This window comes from Vanessa tameamea, chromosome 25 (genome assembly GCF_037043105.1).
Source record: "Vanessa tameamea isolate UH-Manoa-2023 chromosome 25, ilVanTame1 primary haplotype, whole genome shotgun sequence".
Classification (NCBI taxonomy): Eukaryota; Metazoa; Arthropoda; class Insecta; order Lepidoptera; family Nymphalidae; genus Vanessa; species Vanessa tameamea.
The window spans coordinates 3,791,975-3,815,338 of record NC_087333.1 but is presented as its reverse complement, the minus strand read 5'-3'; the positions used below and the strand labels follow the sequence as shown (position 1 = coordinate 3,815,338).

General features: G+C 31.8%; 2 protein-coding genes across 2 annotated transcripts in view; both read left to right on the top strand.

The window, feature by feature from the left end:
* Positions 1-23,364, top strand: part of LOC113403147 (uncharacterized) — a 361,159-nt gene that overhangs the window by 334,412 nt on the left and 3,383 nt on the right. The gene's annotated exons all lie outside the window — the stretch shown is intronic.
* LOC113403132 (BSD domain-containing protein 1-like) lies at positions 15,110-21,528 on the top strand. The gene is made up of 9 exons (XM_026643589.2): positions 15,110-15,271; positions 16,105-16,204; positions 17,021-17,137; positions 17,867-17,924; positions 18,159-18,256; positions 19,072-19,283; positions 20,011-20,133; positions 20,918-20,997; positions 21,078-21,528. The coding sequence occupies exons 1-9, from the start codon at positions 15,261-15,263 to the stop codon at positions 21,413-21,415; spliced, it is 1,137 nt and encodes a 378-aa protein (XP_026499374.1). The 5' UTR covers positions 15,110-15,260; the 3' UTR covers positions 21,416-21,528.

Genomic DNA, 23,364 nt, shown 5'->3' with positions numbered 1-23,364 from the left:
CGTGTGTGCGTGTGTGCGTGTTTGTATACATGATGTTAAGTGTGCTTATGTTTCGAGTGTGACCGTAACTCGTCCAAATGTTAGGTTATAATGAAGGAATATTACTTACGTTTATGTTTTTAAATACTTATCGTTCAGATTGTGATTGCTCAGGTAGCTCAAGGTTGTGCGAGATTGATGGCATATTTATGCAATCCATATCTTGCTGTGGAGCCGGCGAAGGAAACTGCCCAGGATATGGAGTAGTCCCGACACCGTTCTGTGGGGCTGTTGCATACACTTGGCTCCAATTAGCTGCATCAGGTTGAATGCGAGCTGATGAGGATGTGGTTTGGATCGGAAGAGTGTCCGAATCCTGATCCCACTTCTGATATCGAAGAAGTTCCTCCAGGGTTATATTTAAAAAGCGTGACGTCAGCATTGCTGACGTCACTTTCAGCAACATGATGTTGATGGCTCATTTTGCAATGAAATAATAAAACTATTTCAGCAAAATAATAGGTTTATTCAACAATCGATCAGGACACAACGTTCGTCTGAACAGTCCGACAGCTCGAATGAGAATGAACCCCCGAGCAACCGTCGCACTGCTTTTTATAGCAAAAATCATAACAACAACACCTGTTGAACACAGGAGTTCAATCAATGACATAACATTTAAAATTCATTATTATGTTTAGTTTTCACAATTATTAACTAATTCCTGTTCCCTTTCTAAACAGCAAACAACAACCCATTTACAAATTAATTAGAAATAACTTGATTAAACAATCAATTTAAAGCGTTTGCGCCGACACGGCCATTCTGAAAGGCGGTGCGCGCTCTGCACCAGCCTTATCTCGCCGTTTTCTTGTAGTTTTCTCGTGGTCAATATCTGTAAAAGAACAATTTTTGATTTGAGCCTAGTATCTGTTAATAACTTCTAACGAATCACGAAGGGTTTTTTATAATGATGTTGTTGTATTTGTACAGTTTTATAATGATAGTTCGGAGTTTTTATAAGGTTCTCGTAGTGTCTCGGAGGTTCTCGGCGGTTCTCGAAGAGTCTCGGAGGTTCTCGGAGGTTCTCGAAGAGTCTCGGAGGTTCTCGGAGGTTCTCGAAGAGTCTCGGAGGTTCTCGGCGGTTCTCGAAGAGTCTCGGAGGTTCTCGGAGGTTCTCGAAGAGTCTCGGAGGTTCTCGGCGGTTCTCGAAGAGTCTCGGAGGTTCTCGGAGGTTCTCGAAGAGTCTCGGAGGTTCTCGGAGATTATAGTAAATGTGTGCAATCGCATGTAACTGTATGTGTGCGTGTGTGCGTGTGTGCGTGTGTGCGTGTTTGTATACATGATGTTAAGTGTGCTTATGTTTCGAGTGTGACCGTAACTCGTCCAAATGTTAGGTTATAATGAAGGAATATTACTTACGTTTATGTTTTTAAATACTTATCGTTCAGATTGTGATTGCTCAGGTAGCTCAAGGTTGTGCGAGATTGATGGCATATTTATGCAATCCATATCTTGCTGTGGAGCCGGCGAAGGAAACTGCCCAGGATATGGAGTAGTCCCGACACCGTTCTGTGGGGCTGTTGCATACACTTGGCTCCAATTAGCTGCATCAGGTTGAATGCGAGCTGATGAGGATGTGGTTTGGATCGGAAGAGTGTCCGAATCCTGATCCCACTTCTGATATCGAAGAAGTTCCTCCAGGGTTATATTTAAAAAGCGTGACGTCAGCATTGCTGACGTCACTTTCAGCAACATGATGTTGATGGCTCATTTTGCAATGAAATAATAAAACTATTTCAGCAAAATAATAGGTTTATTCAACAATCGATCAGGACACAACGTTCGTCTGAACAGTCCGACAGCTCGAATGAGAATGAACCCCCGAGCAACCGTCGCACTGCTTTTTATAGCAAAAATCATAACAACAACACCTGTTGAACACAGGAGTTCAATCAATGACATAACATTTAAAATTCATTATTATGTTTAGTTTTCACAATTATTAACTAATTCCTGTTCCCTTTCTAAACAGCAAACAACAACCCATTTACAAATTAATTAGAAATAACTTGATTAAACAATCAATTTAAAGCGTTTGCGCCGACATATATATCATAATGTTTTTTCTTGTGTGAAGTCGGGACTTGTCTCTAGTATTAATCAATAAATACTCTAAACGCCTAAAGGTCGCTGGCGTGCGCGGCCACGTAAATAATTAGATAGGACTAATTAAACGCAACTACTTAGACTTCGGGCCCGGTTTCACGGTCTACGATAACAGGAGGTTTAGAACACGCTATTCCTTTGTGGGGTTATATGTAATTAAATTCTTTGTTGAATGGCTGTTAGTTATGCTAACAGGGCACAGATTATTTCGCCAATGTCATTTAAGATGGAGAAGACACGAAAGGGATTGATCGGTTAGACCGAGTGACCAATTTTTTTTAAGATAAGCATAATAATAGTAATTCCCTTGCTAAATCATTAACATTAATTTTATTTGATTTAATATTTTTCATACGAATGAACAAAACGGACTAAAAACAAACGTCAACGAACATACATCACTTATAGGGCGAGGGACTTCAGGAGGGAGAATGAAGTAAATAGGATGAAGTAGTTTTGGACAAATGAACAGGAGACGATTACATTTGGGTATATTTGTCACGGGCAATGTATCAGAATTTCATTTGATATCTGCATAAATCTTACGATGTTTTATTAGTAAATGAATTCAATACATAGTCCTCGGTTAAAGTAGACGCGTTCTAGCCATTGGGTCGTATTTGCCGAACATTAGACAATGTTAACCATATTGTCAAGAAAAATAAAATAATCCGAATAATTATCAATCGAAATTAGTATTTATAAGTTGTAGTGAATATATTAATATTTAAATATATTATTATTTATATTAATTAATAATGATATTAATAATTTACAGAACTGTAACTATTCTAAACTAAATTAAAATTTATGTAGGTACTATACTTTCTGTCATCCTTACGATCAAAAATAATTACAAGAATGTTATTTGTAAACAAGCATAGATAAAGGCATTAGATATATGGGTAATTACTAAATACTAATAAAATATCTGAAGTTAAGTAGTTTTATCAAAATACTTTTACATGACTAATTTCAGTCGTCTTTTTACGGTTTAAAAAAAGGTTTTTCTCTTAATTACAGATTAACAACAAGCGTTTATGACGCTAAGCGTACGGTGCGAATGGTCTCAAGCCAAATGCGATGGTAATGTACCGCGGCGGCTGCTAATTCCGATTCGATACCACTTAAGCGGTATTCTGAAAGCTATCTAATTTACTGCCTCCACGTAACTAATGTATTTCGTTAAAATAAGCGATATTTATTCGTTATGATGATGATAAAATTATTGTTTTGACATGAACGGTATTCGAAATTCAAAAGTTTTGGATTACAGATGTATTTCGGTGGTAAATACGTATTGTATTTGGTTTCATTATTACGAATACAATATGTTAAATAAAGCAAACAAATTCTTAACATTGAGATGAGATCTTAAAAAATGAGATCATTTTTATATAATTTTAACTTTTAAAACAAGTACTTACTTTATCGTTTTTATAAATCAGAAGAAAAAAGTAGATTTTAAACGAAACCTTTTTTTTGAAGTTGCAATTTTGACTTATTTTGAAAAAATCTAAAAAACGTGATAACTCAAAAATGGTTCACATTTGCATCATGCATATGGGGGTTAAAATTATCGCAAATAGTCACCCCTATCGCCTCCTAACGGGAATACGTCGAATTACCAATAACCCTGTATATATAAGGGATTGCCAACGATATAGATAACTTATATCTAAATTGTACTTAAAACAATGAAACATACTTTTATAAATCAGGAGAGACATGGACTGTGACACAGCTTACACTAGTACAGTCGTCAACGTAAAATATCTCATAATCTTAATTAATAATATAAATCTATATATGAGTTACACAAGTACAGTCGTCAACGTAAAATATCTCATAATCTTAATTAATATTATAAATCCAGATATGAGTTTATTTATTTAACTGTTAGTTACGCCTTAACTAATCAACCAATGAAATTTTGTATACCCAAGGTACAAGGTTGCTAAGACTGTCTCTTTGGGACCGCTCTTATAACAAAACCTAAGCTAGGCCAGTGGATAGAGGCTCTATGAATTTATGACGTGAAACAATTATTTTTATACATGGGTTCTTTATACATCTTTATACAGCTCTAATCAGCTGCAGTGACTAATCCTATATTCTGAGTTTCGTTCAGTGTCATTGCCCTTATATGTTTTTATATCCAACGAAATTAATGTATACCGAAATGTAGGAATGAGAACTTCGTCTGTGGTACCACCACTACTAATATTACAATGCTCTGTCCTAATAATTTAAGACTCAAATTGGAAGGGTATTGAATTAAGTAAATTAGATCTGACTACCAACTTATGTAGAAAATAATTATACTTGATATGTAAACATCCCTACGATAGCGCGATGCATTGTACTTATAATGCCATGTATTATTGAATTGTGTGAAATAATTAAAATAATAACTTTTCTTTATTATAAAACATCGTACACATTAAGAAATAAAAAAAAAAAAATGACGCTGTTCTAATGAATTATTAATCGCATTTTAATATAAAATAATGAAATAGACTTTCTTTATAAAAATGATCCTATAAGTTTTACTTTAAACGTACTTTTCCTTTTAAATGTTAATTTAAAACAACATATAAGACCTTATTGCAAGAAACTTTTTGCATTCATGACGAAAGTGTCTTTACTAATGCGGACCAGAGTCTCCTTAACCAAAAATGGTTTTCAAAGTAATTTATTTTGTATAACTTTTAATTTGCTTAATCGTCAAGCCATATATATCTAAGTAAATTACTTTAAGCCATCACCAGCCGCAATGATACCGCACATTACAGCTCCCTGGCCATTTTACAGACCTTATACGGTACATCTGTACTTCTATCTAATCTAATCCCTTCAGTTTACTTTCTTGGTACAATCGAGATTAAACCTTTTTTCCAATGAAATAAAATCCGTTTTTCAATGCCTTCAAGCTAATTTGTTTCTTTAGATATGTACCAATGATTATAGACTTTATTATTGAGTGTGTTAAAGTAGATTATGCTTTGAGTAAATATTTTCGTTAAGACCCTTAACCTAGGCGTGAGCAATCGAAGGTACATTTGTTTAACTTACTGTTTGAGAAGATCTTTGGTTGGAAGAAACGCTAATTTTCAGTATTATAGAAAGCTTAATGGATTTCCGATGGAAATTGAAAATATTTATTAGGTGAAGAGATTAAAACTTTCATTTCGCTAGATATCTAAACGGACAACCTTTTTTTTTCGCGGTCATATATTTTTTTACATTAAATTGCCATATATTTTTGAAAGAACTATTAAATATATAGCCTTAGATTTACGTTTTCATGCGATTTGCTAATAACTCAGCTATATTGTGCACTAATAAGAGTTTATGATTAGTATGTCTTTATTTATAATACAATATTATTACACTTAACTACTCATAACCATTTTAATTTTACTTCCAAAACTCCGATAACAATTTCGTCCAAGTTCAAAGCGCCATTTTTTCGCAAATCAATGGTATATATCATATCATAGATTAATCAGTCAAATGTTTTTAATTTAGCTTTTCTCCTATTATGATTGGAATAGAGTATAGTTAAATTAATATTGTTCAGTCTGTTTATTTTATTTTATTTTTATTTTCGGCAAACATACAGCTTAGTATAATACACAAACATTTGATACCGTCGACAAAGTTTATACTGTTACATTACATACATGTCACATTGTTACATGGAGTAAATCTAATTAGAACAAGTAATTAATAGATAATCAAAGTAAGTAGGTATATGAAATAAGGTTTTTCTTCAAAGTATTCTAAGTAACAAATCAAAAAAAAAACAAAGGATATTTATGACATGTATATAGGTACAGTCAGCGTCAAATAATTAGAGGCGCTCAGGGTATTCAAATAAACAGACGCAACCAAAAATTCAATAATACGTATTTAAGCATGAAACGCTATTAATACTGCTACTAACTTGCTTTAATATTGCACTTGATATTGATATAACTGATAGATAATTGACATGCAATGATAGATAAAAGAATGTCACGTAAACAATACTAGATTGCCTAAAGAGGTTTTCATCTTTGGAAAGCCGTTTATGTCTATAATATGCTAGTTTATTTTTCTAATGTGTTCCGTATTTTTTAACACTTAGAATGATTGGATACCATTGGCGAGATGACTGTAACCATATTTATGGCAGTTTGACTGAAACGATCTATATGACATTTTAAACGTCTCGACCTTTTCAGCGAGTATATTGTTGACAACAATAAGGAAACTTTGTTTGTACCGATATTATTGACTTTTTGGTTGCTTCTATTTATTTGAATACCCTGAGCGCCTCTTATTATTTGACGCTGACTGTATGTTCTTTCTAGGGTTTCAAGCTAGATAGATAGCAATACTAGATTTAACAACCTATATTTTTATTCGTATGTCCTGTTTATTAGTAGTTTATGCCCGAGGCTTCGCTTGCGTTTTAGGAGCGGTCGAAGGTTTTAGTCGAATATTCATTATATTGTTTAATATACTAATATTATGAATTATTATATGCCATAATACTGTTATGTGTAATAGTTAGCGCCCGCGGCTGCACTCCCGTTTTACGGGTTACAAACAGATAGAGTTACTATTTCATTTATAATATTAGGAAAAGATGAGATTTCTTCTGTTTTAGTAGTTTTCGTGGTTTTTTTGTTCTATTGATACTAGGAACTCATGAAGGCAAATTTAGTAGACTTACTTACAGGGAATGATTACCTCTGTTAGTAGACAGTGACTGTATGATAGTTTTGTTACAATAGCAATGGATAATATGGAGTCAAAGTTAACACAAGTTCTTTTGAAATTCAAATATTGATAATTTATAAATTAGATTTTTTTTAAGTAACAAAACGAGATGAATTTTGAACATATAATGAGCACATGAAAATTTAGTAGTTGCCCGAATCTATAATGATCGGATGAGATGTGTTGTTATCACTGGGTCATATGTCCACTCGAGCGTTTATAATCAGTAAAAAAATATATAATACAGGAATACAATATCGTAGGAATATAACATCATAAATAAAATCATTTTTAAATGTATTCTCGAAAACATAAAATTAATATAATATGAGTTAGTGAGTTATAACAATTTCCGGTGCAACGTCTATCCATCATGCGAGACAGAAAAAACTAAAACGCTATTTACGAATAAAGAGTTCCATATTCAAATCGTGGCCGCGACGATTAGCATCCAAGATGGCCGTCTGATTTTCGGCCAGTGATACAGATTTCAATTTCCTGCCTACGTTATCACACTTCTGTCATCTAAGTTTGACAAATAAGTTCATTTTGACGAGTCGGTTGGTTGTAGCAGGCAATTTATTATTTTAGAATGATTATGCAGTAGTTGAGACTGTATAGTTTAAATATATTCTTGGTCTGCTTAACAATGTATGTCTATATATTTTTTGTTTTGAATAACTTAATTTTATAGTATCGAAGATTATTTGAACACGAACCTCCTTCCAGGAGTCGCTTTTGAATAAGGTACCTATTAAAAATATTTAAATATTCTTTAATAATTGAACTTTTAGCTATATTCAAATTTCATTTTATATTAAATATGGAACCCATATTTTACGCGATATACTTAATATAACAGCAACGTTTACAAAAACAAATGAAAAACCCACAGTTTTTCACACGTAATGGTCAATTCCTTCTTTTAATTAACATAACAGTCACTTTAAAAACCAATTGACAATCGGCAAAGACGAATACCCTAATTTAATAACTTAATTAAGTACTCGTTGTCGCAAATACTTCCAAGTGGTTTTAGTTCTTCTCAAAATCTTAAGGATGCTTTTTTCTATGATTAAAATAAGTCCTCACCACTAGAAAGATTTCCGCGCGATTGAATGATAAACCAGAAAACATACTTTTGTAAAACTTATATAATTTATATGATAAATAAAGCAGTTGCTTAAATACAAATTATCTTTTTTTTAAGAAGTTTTCTTTTAAAAAATTAGGAGACGAGTGGAAATGCCATAGGATAATAGACGACGATGATGAGGTGAGATCATTAAAATAATTAAAAAAAAAAAATGGTTCAACGACAATGCATGATATCAAGTTATGGATTGAAAATAAACTATCTATTTACGTTATAAAAATGCAACATTATTTTTAAATTATCTACGAAATTTATTTTTATTTTTTCTTATACCCGAAATTGTTAACCTTTCATAATCTTTCCATACAACACTTTGATCATGATAGGTCTCGTAACAAAAAAAAAAAAAAACAATATTTAACAAGTTAAATATTAATAAGATGAATGTAATTGAGCAAGCTTAGAGTTATTTATATTGAACGACATTAAACGCCAAATAACTGACTAAGATACTTTACTCGTAGTATGTCCCTAATAAAGTAGATTTTAACTTCCAGAAGCTATCACCAGCGCATGTAAGCATGTAAAGTAAAAAGCCGCCTCGGCTGCATCGAAATAGCAAAATAATTGCAACGCTCGGCCTTAAATCCAACATCATTTGTTTATTAAGGGCCACCGCGCGCCATTTTAGCATAAATACGCACTATAGGGCTGACTGGATGAATACTGGTGGAGATGTAACAATTCAAGAGTATAAAGGCCTAAACTTACTTTGATTCTCTTTTCAGTGACACGAATACAATACAAATAAATTAAAATTTAAAAATATTGCACGGGTTTCAATTGGCTACTTTATATGGGATAAAATTGAAAAATGATAGTTTTTCTAGTCTTTGGCAACGACTTCGAGGAATAATTAGCATACATTATATTAAATATGTAAAGTAAATATTAATTTTGCAAGGAAAAAGATTTTTTTAGCCATAAAAATATTTTTTCATTATAATACGGAGGAACCAGGAAGATTTTAAATACCGAAAACTACCAGGCGAGCATACCGCGTAGAGAAGTGGCCGGTCTCTGTCCACTTGTCATCGGTTGCGAGCACTCGCATAAATCCAACGACGACATTCTTTGCGGCCACCGCCGCCGCGTCTCTGTGCTCCTGGTACTCGGCCCAACGAGACAGGCTTTTCTTTGTCATGTGTAATTTTTATTAAAGTTTTTTTTTATTCATTTACATTTTAAATTCATTCTGATTTATATGTAAGGTGATTTAAATAAAAAGACAATATTTTTGCTTAAATAAATAGTAAGTACATTTAATATATTGGTTTGTTTGGTACAAAAAGAACATGCAGAAGGAAAAGTTTTCCAATAACTCATTAAAAAATTAAACAGAAACTGGGGTAAAACTAAAATCTAAATATAAATCTACATTTATACAAATATAATTCTGATATAGGCAACAAAAAAAAAGAAATCTTGAGTAGGTATATTGAAAGATAATTAATAACATTACATCTAATAAATAAATGCAGCATATTGTATTAAATTGTTCAGGTAATCTATACGAATGCACAGGTTGCAGGAACAATCAAATTTAATGTACATCACATAGAGATGCGCTTACCCACGTTGCGCCCACATTGTAGTGTGACCATCTTTTGAATTTAAATAATTTATTTATAACTGGAAAGAATAGATTTTTTTCAGAGACTTAAGTTTTTCTTAACAATTATAGCCAGTGACAAAAATTTACTTTTGAGTATTTGCATCAATTTGACCGAAACGAGTAACACATTGATTTGTATTCTAGTTGAATTCTAGACATTCCATATAACAGACAACCAAAATTGTTTGTGGTGGAATATTTTGGAAAAGTTGATTTTATTGTGAAAGTTTATTATATGTGTATTCGTATTTACCTTGGCTGTTGGACGTTAAGGAGAAGTTTCTTAACCTGGACACAATGCTGTATGTAGGATCAGGTCATTCTAACTAAAAAAATGTAACGTCATCGTATCTGAACCACGTAAAATACCTACTCCTTGGGATTATAATAAGTGGCTCTCGTTCAGCTTACAAGATTTGACCTAAACTAATATACAATGAAAGTTAAATTAAGCTTGTCAAAAAAAAGTTGTATTAATGAAGTGAGTTCCCAAAATGTTTTACAATCAATGCATTTTTTTCGTACTATTTTTTTTTAAATATTATTAACTATTAACTACTAACCTCGTCCGCTTCGCTGGGCAAAAATTAAATAATTCTTAAAAAGGGGGAAAGATCAACGGAATTTAAAAAAATTACCTATCGAATTTCGTATGTGTGAGAAAATACAGTAGATACCAATAATTATGGCGGCAACGAATAACGTTGATTATGAACATTTCCCTGTCTGTCAGTCAGGTTTGTCATTAATATGTTTACTCTTTGTATCAGTAACTTATAAAACAGGAGTTAATTATATTATGATAATTTGACTATCTCTATATATCTAAACATATATTACATTAAACTTGTCGCAATCTCTCTTTTTATGGCACCAGGGCAGTTGCCCTGGTTGCCCTCCCCTGAATTCGGCCTCTTGAGAGCTACCGTACTCAAAATCGATTAAGTTGGTTTTAATAACTTAACTAAAGAACTCTTGGTCTTATAATCTAATAATTCATGCTAACCCTTCTCCACTAAGCACGATTTTTCCTGCCAATCAATAAAACGATCGCGGTGCAACGAACAATCGCAATGCATTGCACTTAATATAACGTTAAAGGTAACCTTGCTCTCAATGAGCTATTATTTAAGCTAAGATTTATTAATATTCAAATGTAAATTAATTTTATATTACGTATTTCAAGATTACCTAACTGACATAGGGTCAGTTATAGTGGTAACCAACAATAATATAAAATTTTAACGAAAAAAAAAGAAACAAATAATATTATGAGAAAATAAATTATAAATGCCGCCCGTATTTTCACCTGGATGAAATCTTTACTGAAATTATCTCTTAAACAGGTGATTTTTCAAAATAAAATCGAGATTAAACGAATAGCAGTAGGTAGTCTCAAACAAAGAAGAATTTTCCGAATGAGATCATAAATAACGGAGGTCTGAAATAAGAAATCATTTAAAAAAAAAACACAACCATATTGAGAATATTAAGAAATTAAAGCTGGAAAAGTCAGATAGTCTGCGAGGAGTAATTAGAGAGGGGAATGCGTTAATCAGTAGAAAAAAACGGACTTATAATTCAAGGAGGTTATAATATCTTGTTATAGGATTAAATTAAATGTAAAAGCTACTGTTTCGGAATTTAAATTATATTGAAGAGAATCGACAAGTTAGTATGTAGAGTTTCTTTTTCTTAAATTAAATATCTCGTCATATAGTTGAACATTTTTATCACATTTTATTGTGCTAGTTTCATCTGTTATTGTTTTTTTTTAATAAGATTAAATTTTATAGGCAATGGTAAAAATGTAATGTTTTTCAAAGTTCAAGCCTTTATTTCAATTAATGATGAATATATATGTAGAGACATAATATTAATATCAACACACGTTACTAAATAATATTTTCGTGAACATTGGAAATTATTTTTATTATTCAATAGCTACTATCCCTATATTAAATAAAATGTTTTCGATAAAAAGGTTGCGACATAACAAAAAACTGACGATCCTAATTTTTCATATTTGAAAAATTCTTCTTTTTTATAATTTAGAGGAATAAAGGCGAAGTGAAATTTGAGAGGCTTTTGATATAAGTGATATACTTATGATGTTTAATTTGTAGAAAGAGTAATGTAACGAGATGCGTTTATATGCGTTTATATTTTAACAGCTTTAGTAAGTTTCTTACGTAAGCTATTTAATTTTATGCGTAATATATACGCTCCGAGTCGGCTGGTTTATATTACGTAAGAACGAACTCGAAACTCATCGCAGAACACGATCGTGAAATGTCAGAAAGTGATATGCACCATTGATTTTAATAACAATTATTATTACATTTGAAGGATTAAAATAGCATATCACTGTAACTCGGTTTACCAAGTTTCAAGTGAGATACGAAGTTACCAACTGCGTAAAATGCAAATTCACATCTTTCTCTAGCCTAAGTAACTACCAGCACTTTTTTGGCACACTCCATGCTAGACAGCGCGAAACCAAACAGGCAATCTTCTCAGGGCCACCTGAAACGGAACTTGCAAAGAAATCGAACTTGCCTGGCACAATTAATTTTTTAACACATGAGTTTTTTAATAATTACAAGCTCTTATTAAACCTGATAGTACGTATCCGCGGGTCAAATCACAGTAAATCTCAATTGATTAGAAGATTTGCACTCTGGTATGGCACTTACATACAAATACAATCTACTATACAAAAAATTAATTAATTTCAGTACAAGAATTATATGAAAGGTTGTCTTCTAATTTTTATGTTGCTGTTTTTATTGGTACTTAAGTATTATCATAATATTTGCACATTAGGTATATATCAGTTGTGTATATAGACGACCTCCGTGGTCGAGTAGTGTGTAAACCGGTTTTCATGGGTACGCCATTACGAGATCCCGGGTTCGATTCCCGAAAAAGTTCATTAGTTTTCTATGTTGTCTTGGGTCTGGGTGTTTGTGGTACCGTCGTTACTTCTGATTTTCCATAACACAAGTGCTTTAGCTACTTACATTGGGATCAGAGTAATGTATGTGATGTTGTCCAATATTTATATTTTTATATTATATTATATTTATAATTCGCTCCAACTTTACATACCGCGACTTAATCGAATTGGGATATAAATGAGCTTGAATTGATAACTTTCTTAATATTTAGAATCATACCAGTTTCAATGTATACATAAAGTCAAATTTAAATTACTATTAAAACTTTACTAATGAAATCCTTGATGGCCTAGTTGTTACAAAACGTCAATCATAACCGATGATTCAGAGTTCAGGCAATCAGTAATTTGTATTTATAATACAATTAATTAAAATCTCGTGTTCGCGAGTAAAGAAATACATCGTGAGGAACCTGCACCTGGTGGATAACAACTCGCCCAGTGCACCTACGAACCCATACTGGAACAGCATGGTGGAATAAGCTCCAAACCTTCTCCTCGTAAGGGAGAGGAGGCTTGAGGCCAATAATTATATATCCCAGATAATTAATTATTATATAATTTCATTTTACATTATATGTACGCTAAAAGAAATGAGATGGTACAGTAGATAGTACTCAAGGTTTTTAATTGATGATAAGACAGATCCAGTGACGGGTTAATCTTGGTTGCCCTAGGCCTATGTGAGATTACCATCTAAACTGAGTAGTTCGAAAGTTTGAAGGATATATAAGTTTAAAGATTTAAATTTGTGCACAGTTCTACGAATGGATTTTCGAGTATTTAAATGTAAGTTATCAAAGGGTGCGACTACTAAAAAACAAGTTTTGACGTCACCCTAATTTTTTTCTGCCCTAGGCCCAGACCTCACGGGCCTAGTCGTAAATCCATCACCAGATAGATCACTTAGGAAATGAGTATGAGGCCCTGTCAAAGGGTTATCAACCCCTAAGTTAACCACACACAGCGACAGGATTAGTCAAGTTCGGTCGTTAGTCGATCGTGGAGCGCCATCTCTCGGCGAGGCGTGGCACGTCACGAGTGTGACGTCATCTGATTGAGCGATGAACTCGGCCCGTGTCGATCACGGCGTATTATTACAGCGAGGGATTATCCATTCAGATTTTTATATACAGGACGTTGTAACTTGCTTTTTCAGTTAGATTTGCTAATTAATAGCCAACCTCGTTTTAGACTAACTTTCTATTTTAATTTTATCTATTAGTACTTTGTAAAACCTGTGAACTATTCACATACTATTTATCCTAAAAAATTTCCTATATCTCAGTTTGCAAAGATCTTAATCTTATATAGGTATATCTTACTTACAGATTTTAAGAAAAATATATTAAATTTTAATTTGAGTGGTTATTGCATGTAATTTTTTGTAATAAAAATACATATATGCAACAGCCTGTATATTCCGGTTGAAGCACGGTTCGCAAGCTCTTATTAATAATATGAAGAAAGGCAAACCGAATCTGATCGAAAACTAACAGTGGGAGTGCTTGAATTTAGTATAATGCTCCACACAAGTTTTGCTTAGTTCCTACTTAAAATTGCAAACTAATCATATTCAATTTCTAACATTTTTACTGATCATTATACAGGTATGTGAAGGTACAAAGGTTTGTTTACCTACTTTATTGACTATTTACGGCTTTGTAAGTCGTAACTTTCGCATTTAGATAATAATTTAGATAACATAGTGAAGCAAATATTGCAGTAAAAAATAAGGAACAATGAAAATAAATTAGGAATATTTAATTAAATAGAATAATCTTTGAACAGATAATATCAAGAAAAATATAATAAGTACGAAAAATCATAAGTATATTAAACAGCAAGTTCTATTTAGCCTAGTGTACGTTTAAAACAAACACGCCACTCCTATACCTATCATAATACCGATATCTTTGCGCTAAGCTCGCGAAACATAAAAGTATTCCTGTAATACCTCATTCAATAATAATCCACGAGAGAGATTGAAACGATACCCAGCTTCGCAACGTAAATTAATATTTCGCAAGAGAAATTATAATAATTACTTCTTAGCTTAACATGTTGTATCAATAATTTTCTCTGAGAAAATATTGTTGATGAAGCAAAGTTTATATTTTATCATTTTGAACAATTATTTTGATTTTATTATTATATTGACTATACATAAAGTAAGCTACAAATGGCTGTTGATAATACCTCTCTATGTAAATTTTAATTGATTTCTGACTCCGATGAAAACAACAAAATATAAACTAAAAATAATTATATACGTTCAAAATAACCGCCACCAGATAACGACAAATATTTGACCATTTTTTATTTTACCTTCAAATTACGCTTGTGTCTTAAGTATTTATAAATTGGAATTAGTTTTCAAATACATATTTATTACTAGATATTTTATAATTTTAAATACATTAAAATATTCTTCCATATTTTATCTGTGCCAAGACATTCTAGATTAAAAATAAAACCTTATGTCAACGCAAACAAAATTATGTCAAAAATATTTCTAAATTTCGTGTAAAAACAAAAACATTCACACATTCAATACTGCGCTATATTCCATGTAAATTATTAGTTTAATCAATTACATAAATCATAACGTAATGGCTGAAAAGTAAGTGATTATATTTTATATTCGTTGGAGACAACAAAGTTATCAGATAAGATATTATATAAATAAACATTGTTCTCAACTTCTCATGTATATTTAACCAGAAACAACAAAATAGGTTAATTATTTCCTATTAATTTCTCGTTATTTGTTCAAGCTACAGAATAGCCATCGCTATTGTATATCTAATTCATGTGCTGTTATTTTCCTTGGTTGTTATAAGGCATTTTTTATCTTGATAACGGTGCTACGTATTTTTACAAATGACCTTTGTTTTTTTGCGCTAAATACACTTCCCATAGTGAAAGATTTACCATAATAATATAAAGATTGTTTGTAATACTATATGTTGTATAAAAGTATAATCTAATCAAATCATTATGATATATACAAAAATAGGTCAAAGTCGATTGATTTTGCTTTTTATCTACCCTTCCCAACATAAACCCTTAAATATATATATATATATAAGACATGTTTAACAACTAAAAACTGTTCAAGTAATAGAATATTTCATAATTTAAAATGATGAATGACTTCAATATTATCTTGCAATATATGTAGACATTAATAATTAGTTTATAATTAGATTTTATTGGCACAAATTATTACATTATATCTGTGGTCTGACTGAATTTGGACATGGCAACCAATCAAAAAGAAAACCAGCTGACTATGAAGGACATAAACGGTTTTATCGACCTCAGGATCTGTTACCTTATGTCAAGCAACTAGACCAATGAGGCAGTCAATTTTTATTGTATATTATAATATCTTATTTAAACACATTATAGCAATAATAGAAACTATATAAATAATATAAATTGTTTTTGAAGGTGCGATCCGAATCTCTGTGATAATACTAGTTCACCTACAGAAGATGAAAAGCCTTCCGGTAACTGGTGGGACTCGTGGATATCATCTGCCAAGACAAAGGTAATAACCAACTAAATAAAATTAGCCTTAATGGTTGTTAAAAAAACAGAAAATATATTAAAAAAATATTTAAAACTAAATTCAAAATAGCAATGTTAAATTTGCTCAGAAATATACATGACTTGTTCTACAACCACGTCTTATACGCGTGTGCGAGGCTACATACTTGTTTTTTAAATTTAATTTACAACATCTATGGGCTCACAGTGGCCTGTGCCTTTTTTTACATTCTACTTTTATACATTTTGGTGTTTTATATTTTTACTGAACATCAGCAGATCTTTGCTGGACTTCAAGCTTGTCATCTTCTTGGAAGATGTGGCCACACTGATCTTTATTTTTTATTTTAAAATAATATATATACATACTTATTTGCACATTTTTAACTTTAAATTGGAAGAACTTGCATATATATGCGTTCAATCCTTACTTTACTTAAATTTTTGGTCGAAAGTTTTGAATAAATTATTAACAAAAACCTTCAGGGGAATATTAATGCATTTTTGTGGTCACTTCCTTAAATTATTTGATAGTGATTGATAGATATTGAAGTAACAGCCCCATTACCTCCCAACGAGAGGCTTGGATTGGAAAAGACACCATTTTGCTTTTTTTTAAATATGATGCTTATTATAAGTATGAAGCATTTTCTTCTGACACATGTAGTTTTCCTCGCAATATTTTGAGAGATATAAAGCCAAGCTTGAGATTAATCACATATTTAATTGCTCTCACCTAGATTTGACACTTTGACTCAGTTAACACTGGGCCATCTGTGCTCCAGTAATTGTTATGGAAATATATTTTTCGATTCAGTCAGCGGAAGTGTATACAATGGTCAAAAAGGACTTGGACGAAATTGGTACAGCAGTGAAAAGCGAAGCCAGCCATGTGTTCAGCTCCACTTCCAATGTTATTGGCAAAACTTTTAAGGTAAGAAGTTTGTTTATTTACGTGGCTCAGGGTAAGACCGAATCGTACGCCGTGACGGCAAACGTCATTACGCTCTTCTACGCCCCCTTCCCCGCCATCTATACGGATGTTATTATCGCGAATGTTATTAAAACTCAGTCTGTTACCTCTTCGGCTCAAACCGCTAGACCGACATAAGTGAAATATAATAATAAAGATAGTTTGAGTTCCGGGGATGAATAAAGGTTACTTTTGTCAATTTATACCCCGAGGGTATAAATGGATAGCGCAGGTTTAGGTGGTATAGGTAGTGTTATAAATTTTGTTAATGTTCAGCTAGTACTATATATTTAATTGTTTTATACTATACTATTATAGTAATAATAAGATGATATATTTGTTTTATTATCGTCACTATGTTTTTATATACTTTAATTGATATTTATTAATTAATAAATGTCACATTAGCTGGACCCACCCTTATGGCCACATTTATTTTATTATTTAATATGGTGTCATAAACACATACTGATTTAAAATTTATTAGTAATTAAAATTACTTTTTATCGTTGATATAAAAGTCTTTATTACATAATATTGTTTGAAAATGTTCTTTAAAGACAAACAATATTGATAGTGATTATTATGATAAAAATGTTTTCATATGTTTTATTGAATAATTGATGAGTTCTGGACAAAGCCGTCTCATAAAGGATTTATTTTCATTATACATATTTATTTTCATTCCAGTTGGATGTCCCTGAATCACCAGCTAATGTTATGAAGAAAAGCTTCAGTAGTTTTATTGGTTTGTATTTATTCTTATTTAATATTATAGTTAACCGGTATTTAGGTTCTTCTATTGAATGATATAATAAATAAAAAATCGTATGTTTTGGGCCAAAATCATCATTGATAATATACATTTGGAAACTATGTTAGCTTTAAATGTAACATATAAAACATACTTTTTATAAAGTGGGTAAGTTGCCGGACAACGTATTATATTACAGATTTTTATATTTTTTAATTTTTGTTTAAGGTCAAGTCAGTACAGTTCTGAACCCCGAGCCAGATGACGAAGATGACACAGAAGTGATTCTTTCGTCTGGTGATACTACAATGCTGTCCACATACAAGGTATTATAAGAAATGATTCTCTGAATGGAAATATTGCGCGCCTCGAGGCCAACGGCTGCAACATTTTCACAACATAATATCGTCTTTATGAGGCAGCAACACATGATACCCAAATGAAGAAGGATTTTTTTACAACTACACGACATATGTATTTATAATGTTAATGTTCTTAATATATTATATAACTTATTTTAAGTTTTTTTTCATGTACTAAATGAGATAATATTTTTTTTGTATTTTATATTGGGTTGGGTATCAATACAATACTTACTTGACAGTAGGGACGTTTGCAAGCCTGTCTGGGTAGGTACCACCACACATCGCCTATTCTACCGCCAAACAGTAATACTTTGTAACGTTGTATTCCGCCTTGAAGGATTAGTGAGTCAGTGCTCACACACATAACACAAAAGACTTAGTTCCCAAGGTTGGTGGCGCATTAACAATGAAGGATTATAATTTCTAAAATTTCATTGTCTATGGACAGTGGTTACCACTTACCATCAGGTGGCCCCGTTGACCATCCTTTACAATATAACAAAATATAAGTATCTGTTTATTAGTCAATAGCCGCTTAGTAAAAAGCTAGTCCGATTCGTAAAAATGGCTTTGCTAATCATAATAAAATATAAGCATATATAATATTATTATTATTGTATAATCCGGTTTCCCTTTTGTTTTTAATAAAATAATTTTTAGATTATTCTTGTCATGTCATGGGAAGACGGTACAAATGTGTTGTTACTCTTTCCGCTGCAAATATTTCAATAAACCAGCCAAAATATTTATTTACATTCTATTACCTTCCATAATAGAAAGAACTCGAAGCCCTCCAGCGTGTTGATGCAACCTACATAGTACCAGCCTACAGTCCTGAGTTCGAAGCCTGGCGCTCCAGCTTAGAAAACTCCGAGACCATTATAACACCATCGTCCGTGATCAGGCGCTTGGACTCCAGCCCATTGCTGAAGGCACAGTATGACAAACTTGTCCCCGATGCTGTTTCGCATGAGGAGTTCTGGGAAAGGTAATAAAATAATTCCTACATTAAACAAATATATTTAAAATTATAAGTAACAAACAATGAATGATCCACTGACGATCTATACTAATATTATAAATGGGATAGTAACTATGTCTGTTACCCCTTGACTCTTAAACCGCTGAACCGATATAGATTAAACTTTTTTATAGAGATAGTTTTACTCCCGGGGAAGGACATTTTTTATTATTCATCCCTCGAGGGGGTAAAATGGGATGTGACGGTAAAGTTATATAAATATCGCGCGTTTAAAGCAGCTGGTATGCATATCAATCAAAGAATAACCGAAATCTGACACATGCGGGCTTCCCCACGGAATTTTTATTTCCTACATTACAAGTCCAAATTAAGTACATGAAATATCGGTACCTACTTGCTCGGATTTACACCGGTAATCATCAACTTTTTTTTAAATATATTTTGTATATCTTTACTAAAAGATACAACCCGTTAGTGTTTTTAGATACATATGGTTAGAATTAATTGGACGAATGCGTTCTCGCGATTTCTCCACTGAATCGGTACGAGAAATATGAACATTTATTCGGCACATAAGAACTTGCAAAATGCTTCTATTAACATCTCTGTCTGTTTGTCCTAATATTAACTCTTATGTTTATAAATTTATTTTTCTAAATCTTACATCTATATAAAATCATATTTACTCCTTCAATTCTCGTCCTCATCCAATAAATAATTGTTCGTATTCCAGGTACCTGTTCCGCGTGGCGTTACTGCAGGACCGCCTGGCGGCTGCCTCCCGCAAACAGCCGATCGAGGAACCCACCGCAGATCCCGTGCTAGCTCATCTACCGCTACAGACACCGATAGAACAGTAAGTATTATACTAACTAACTAACTATACTTAATGTATAGAAAGGCAGATCGAAGATAGGGTCACTTATTTTAGTTTATTTTACTTAGTTTTCAATAGATACGCATACTAACCAATGAACCACCGGATGGTAATTGGTTCTACTACCCATACAGGTCGGCTCCGTCAAAAATATTAAACACAAGCTGTGCCCGCGACTTGTTTCGCGTTATTGTCGCAGCCTATGTTACTCCTTATTACAAAAAAAAGTTCCATAAAAATCGGTCCACCCATTCCAGAGATTAGCCGGAACATACAGGCAGACAAAAAATTGAGAAAATGCGTATAACGCAGAGCAGTAAGCTAACCCTTATAATTTTAATGCTGTACCAGCCGTGGTACCTAGATCAAAATTAGTATATACTATATTCAAGTAGGCTTTTACAAGCACTTTCGAATCGTCGTTTTACAAAACTTATTAAGACATTATATCAACGGAACTATTAAGTATAGTTTATTTAATTGGACTTCAACAATACAAAATATTGTTGTTTGTCGGTGGGCTAGCTTTTGTTTGGATACATTATTTTATTTAATACTCAACATATAATCACAATGACGAGCTAAGAGGAGCTAACAGAGCTTGACAATTTAAAATACAAATATGACATTATTACTAATGCAAAAATAATTCTCATATATATCTCATTTTTAATATAGAAAATATGTTAAACAAGTATTTTAGTTACTTTGTCATAAAAATAGTGAAATGTCAATTCAATGTCTATAATAATTATCTTTCCAGAAGTCCTAAAAAAGTACTTTCCGGTATAAACACAGAAGCAAATGAAAAAGACATAGACAATGTCGTCGCTTGGGATGATGGTAAGTAGTAAAGTAGTAAAATGAGTCTTATCACGTAGCATTAAGATTCAATCCGTCAATCGTCAATTTAAATTTCGCAGAAGATTTCGCAAATGACGTAGAACTAACAGAAGAACAGCAGACTCTACTTCTCGAAGAGTATGAGAGAGAAATAGCCTCGAAGAAAATAAACAAAACGTCGTCACGCGATATCACAAACAATAACAAAGAACCCAGAGACAAACTGAACAACGAGACGGATAAAAAACAAAAAAATAAAATTAAAAGTCCCATAAAGAAAACAGATGAATGTGGTAACAATTTGGTAGAAGATTACTTCGGTGAGAAGGACCAGGTTAAGGATGACGCGAGTGCCAATTCAGATGAGAGCTGGGAGAAGGAGTTTGAAATTGAAGAACCGGTGCAGCAGAAAGCCTGATTGTTGGCGTATATGTCGTCTATATATACACTGAAATAGCAATGGGATGTAGAACGATTACAAGATATAATATATACAAGTCCCTTACACAATGCAAGGGAATAAAAGAGACGACAAAAGGGAGTACTACATCTAATAAATTAAGTATTCAATGTGCCTGATCATAATACATTGATTAGAAGCTCAAAATATACTTTTTTTATGAAATCAAATGGTAACCCTATGCACAAGTATACACATTGGCAACACTGAGGATATATATATAAATATTGCCTTATTCAGCCTGCCCATATTGTTTACACGACCCTATTATTACATAATAGTATATAAATGCTAAGTATGATATTCTATATAATCACACGTACGATAAACATAGGGTTATATATACATATAAAGTAAATAATAAATTGTAGAAATAGTGTATAAGGGACTAGAAAGTGACATTTGAATCATAAATTGACGTTTGGGAAGTGAAAATATATGACATTGGAATAGTTTGGAATGAATCATTAAAATAATAAATAGATTTTGATGAAACTCTGCATCACGGACGTGTAATTTAAAATTAGGTAAATCTTGAACATGCTCACAAATACAATATAAGCGAATAGTCGGCATCGAAATGAAACGAATCATACGCAAATTAGGCAAATACATTAGGTGACAGATGGAAAAAATATTGTGATTTATTTTAAAATAGAGCACATGGCTCTATTTTATTATGCCCCAGTTCGAAAATTCAGTAACTGTCAAATTATGTTTTTTTCATATCTTTCTTATGTCAATCAGATATTGCAAATAAAATAGTGTTGATTCAAACTGCAATTGAGATTAAATATTGGTTGAAAGATTGAGAGATTTTGATAAGAATTTCGATAAACAAAACTAACAGACAGTGTGTTGCATGAAATATTAAGGAACCCATAAGCAATACTTGTCAAACTGCCGTCTAAATTGTTAGACGAACTGACAATTTGCAATGTGTTACATAAATTTGATTTTAAATATATTTTATTAATAATGTTTTGTATTATGCTTACGAAATTTTATTTTGTTTTACATTTAATTTTATTTAATATCAAATCGCTTACGTCTTGTTTTCGAAAAGCTAAACGACGTAACTAAATACTGAACCGATCTTTACTCACTTATTTCTTCGTCGGTGGCAATAAATCAATGATCATCTATATTAAAGTTAAAAATTTGGTAATCTGACTTTGATTAGCGTTTAAATTCAGTTGAAAGAAAGCTACTGAATTAAAAAAATATACACTTGCACAGATAATTAATCGAATAAAAAGGGATATATTATTTGTGACTACTTACTTTTTTAAATAATAAAAACTTATTTTAAAACACATTTTGTATGTCTGAATCAAAGTATGTATGTTCTTATTGATAGTATATATTTAGTTAAATTTATTTAAATATCGATGGAAGTTGAATATAAAATTATTCATATTTATTTGCCACAAACTAACCTATCTAACTGCCTTAAGATTAGACTTTAATTTTAAAAACTAATTATTTACAACTTCTCAAATTAACGGCAAGAACTTTCTCGAGTATTGATAAAATAATAATTGTTTTGATTCGTATGTGATAACTGTTATGAAAAAATAATAACACATACAGGTATTATTGCATTTAAACACATTACTAAACAAAGGTATTCTTTGAGAAATAAATTTCAGTCTCGATTGACGTTGAAAGCAAACTTCTAATGCAAAAGTTTGTCGTGTGATTTGATCCTTTAAATGTTTGTTCTTACAGAATAGAACTTGCATAATTAAACATACAGATTGTGTATGTATCTATTCTAAAATAAATTTATAGATTTTTTTTTGTAATAGTTTTGTCTTCCCTTGAATTTCTTTCATTTTAAAATTCTTATTAAATTGTTTTAAATGAAAAGAATATTTTTTTTCATGTTTGAAATAGATTTTTTG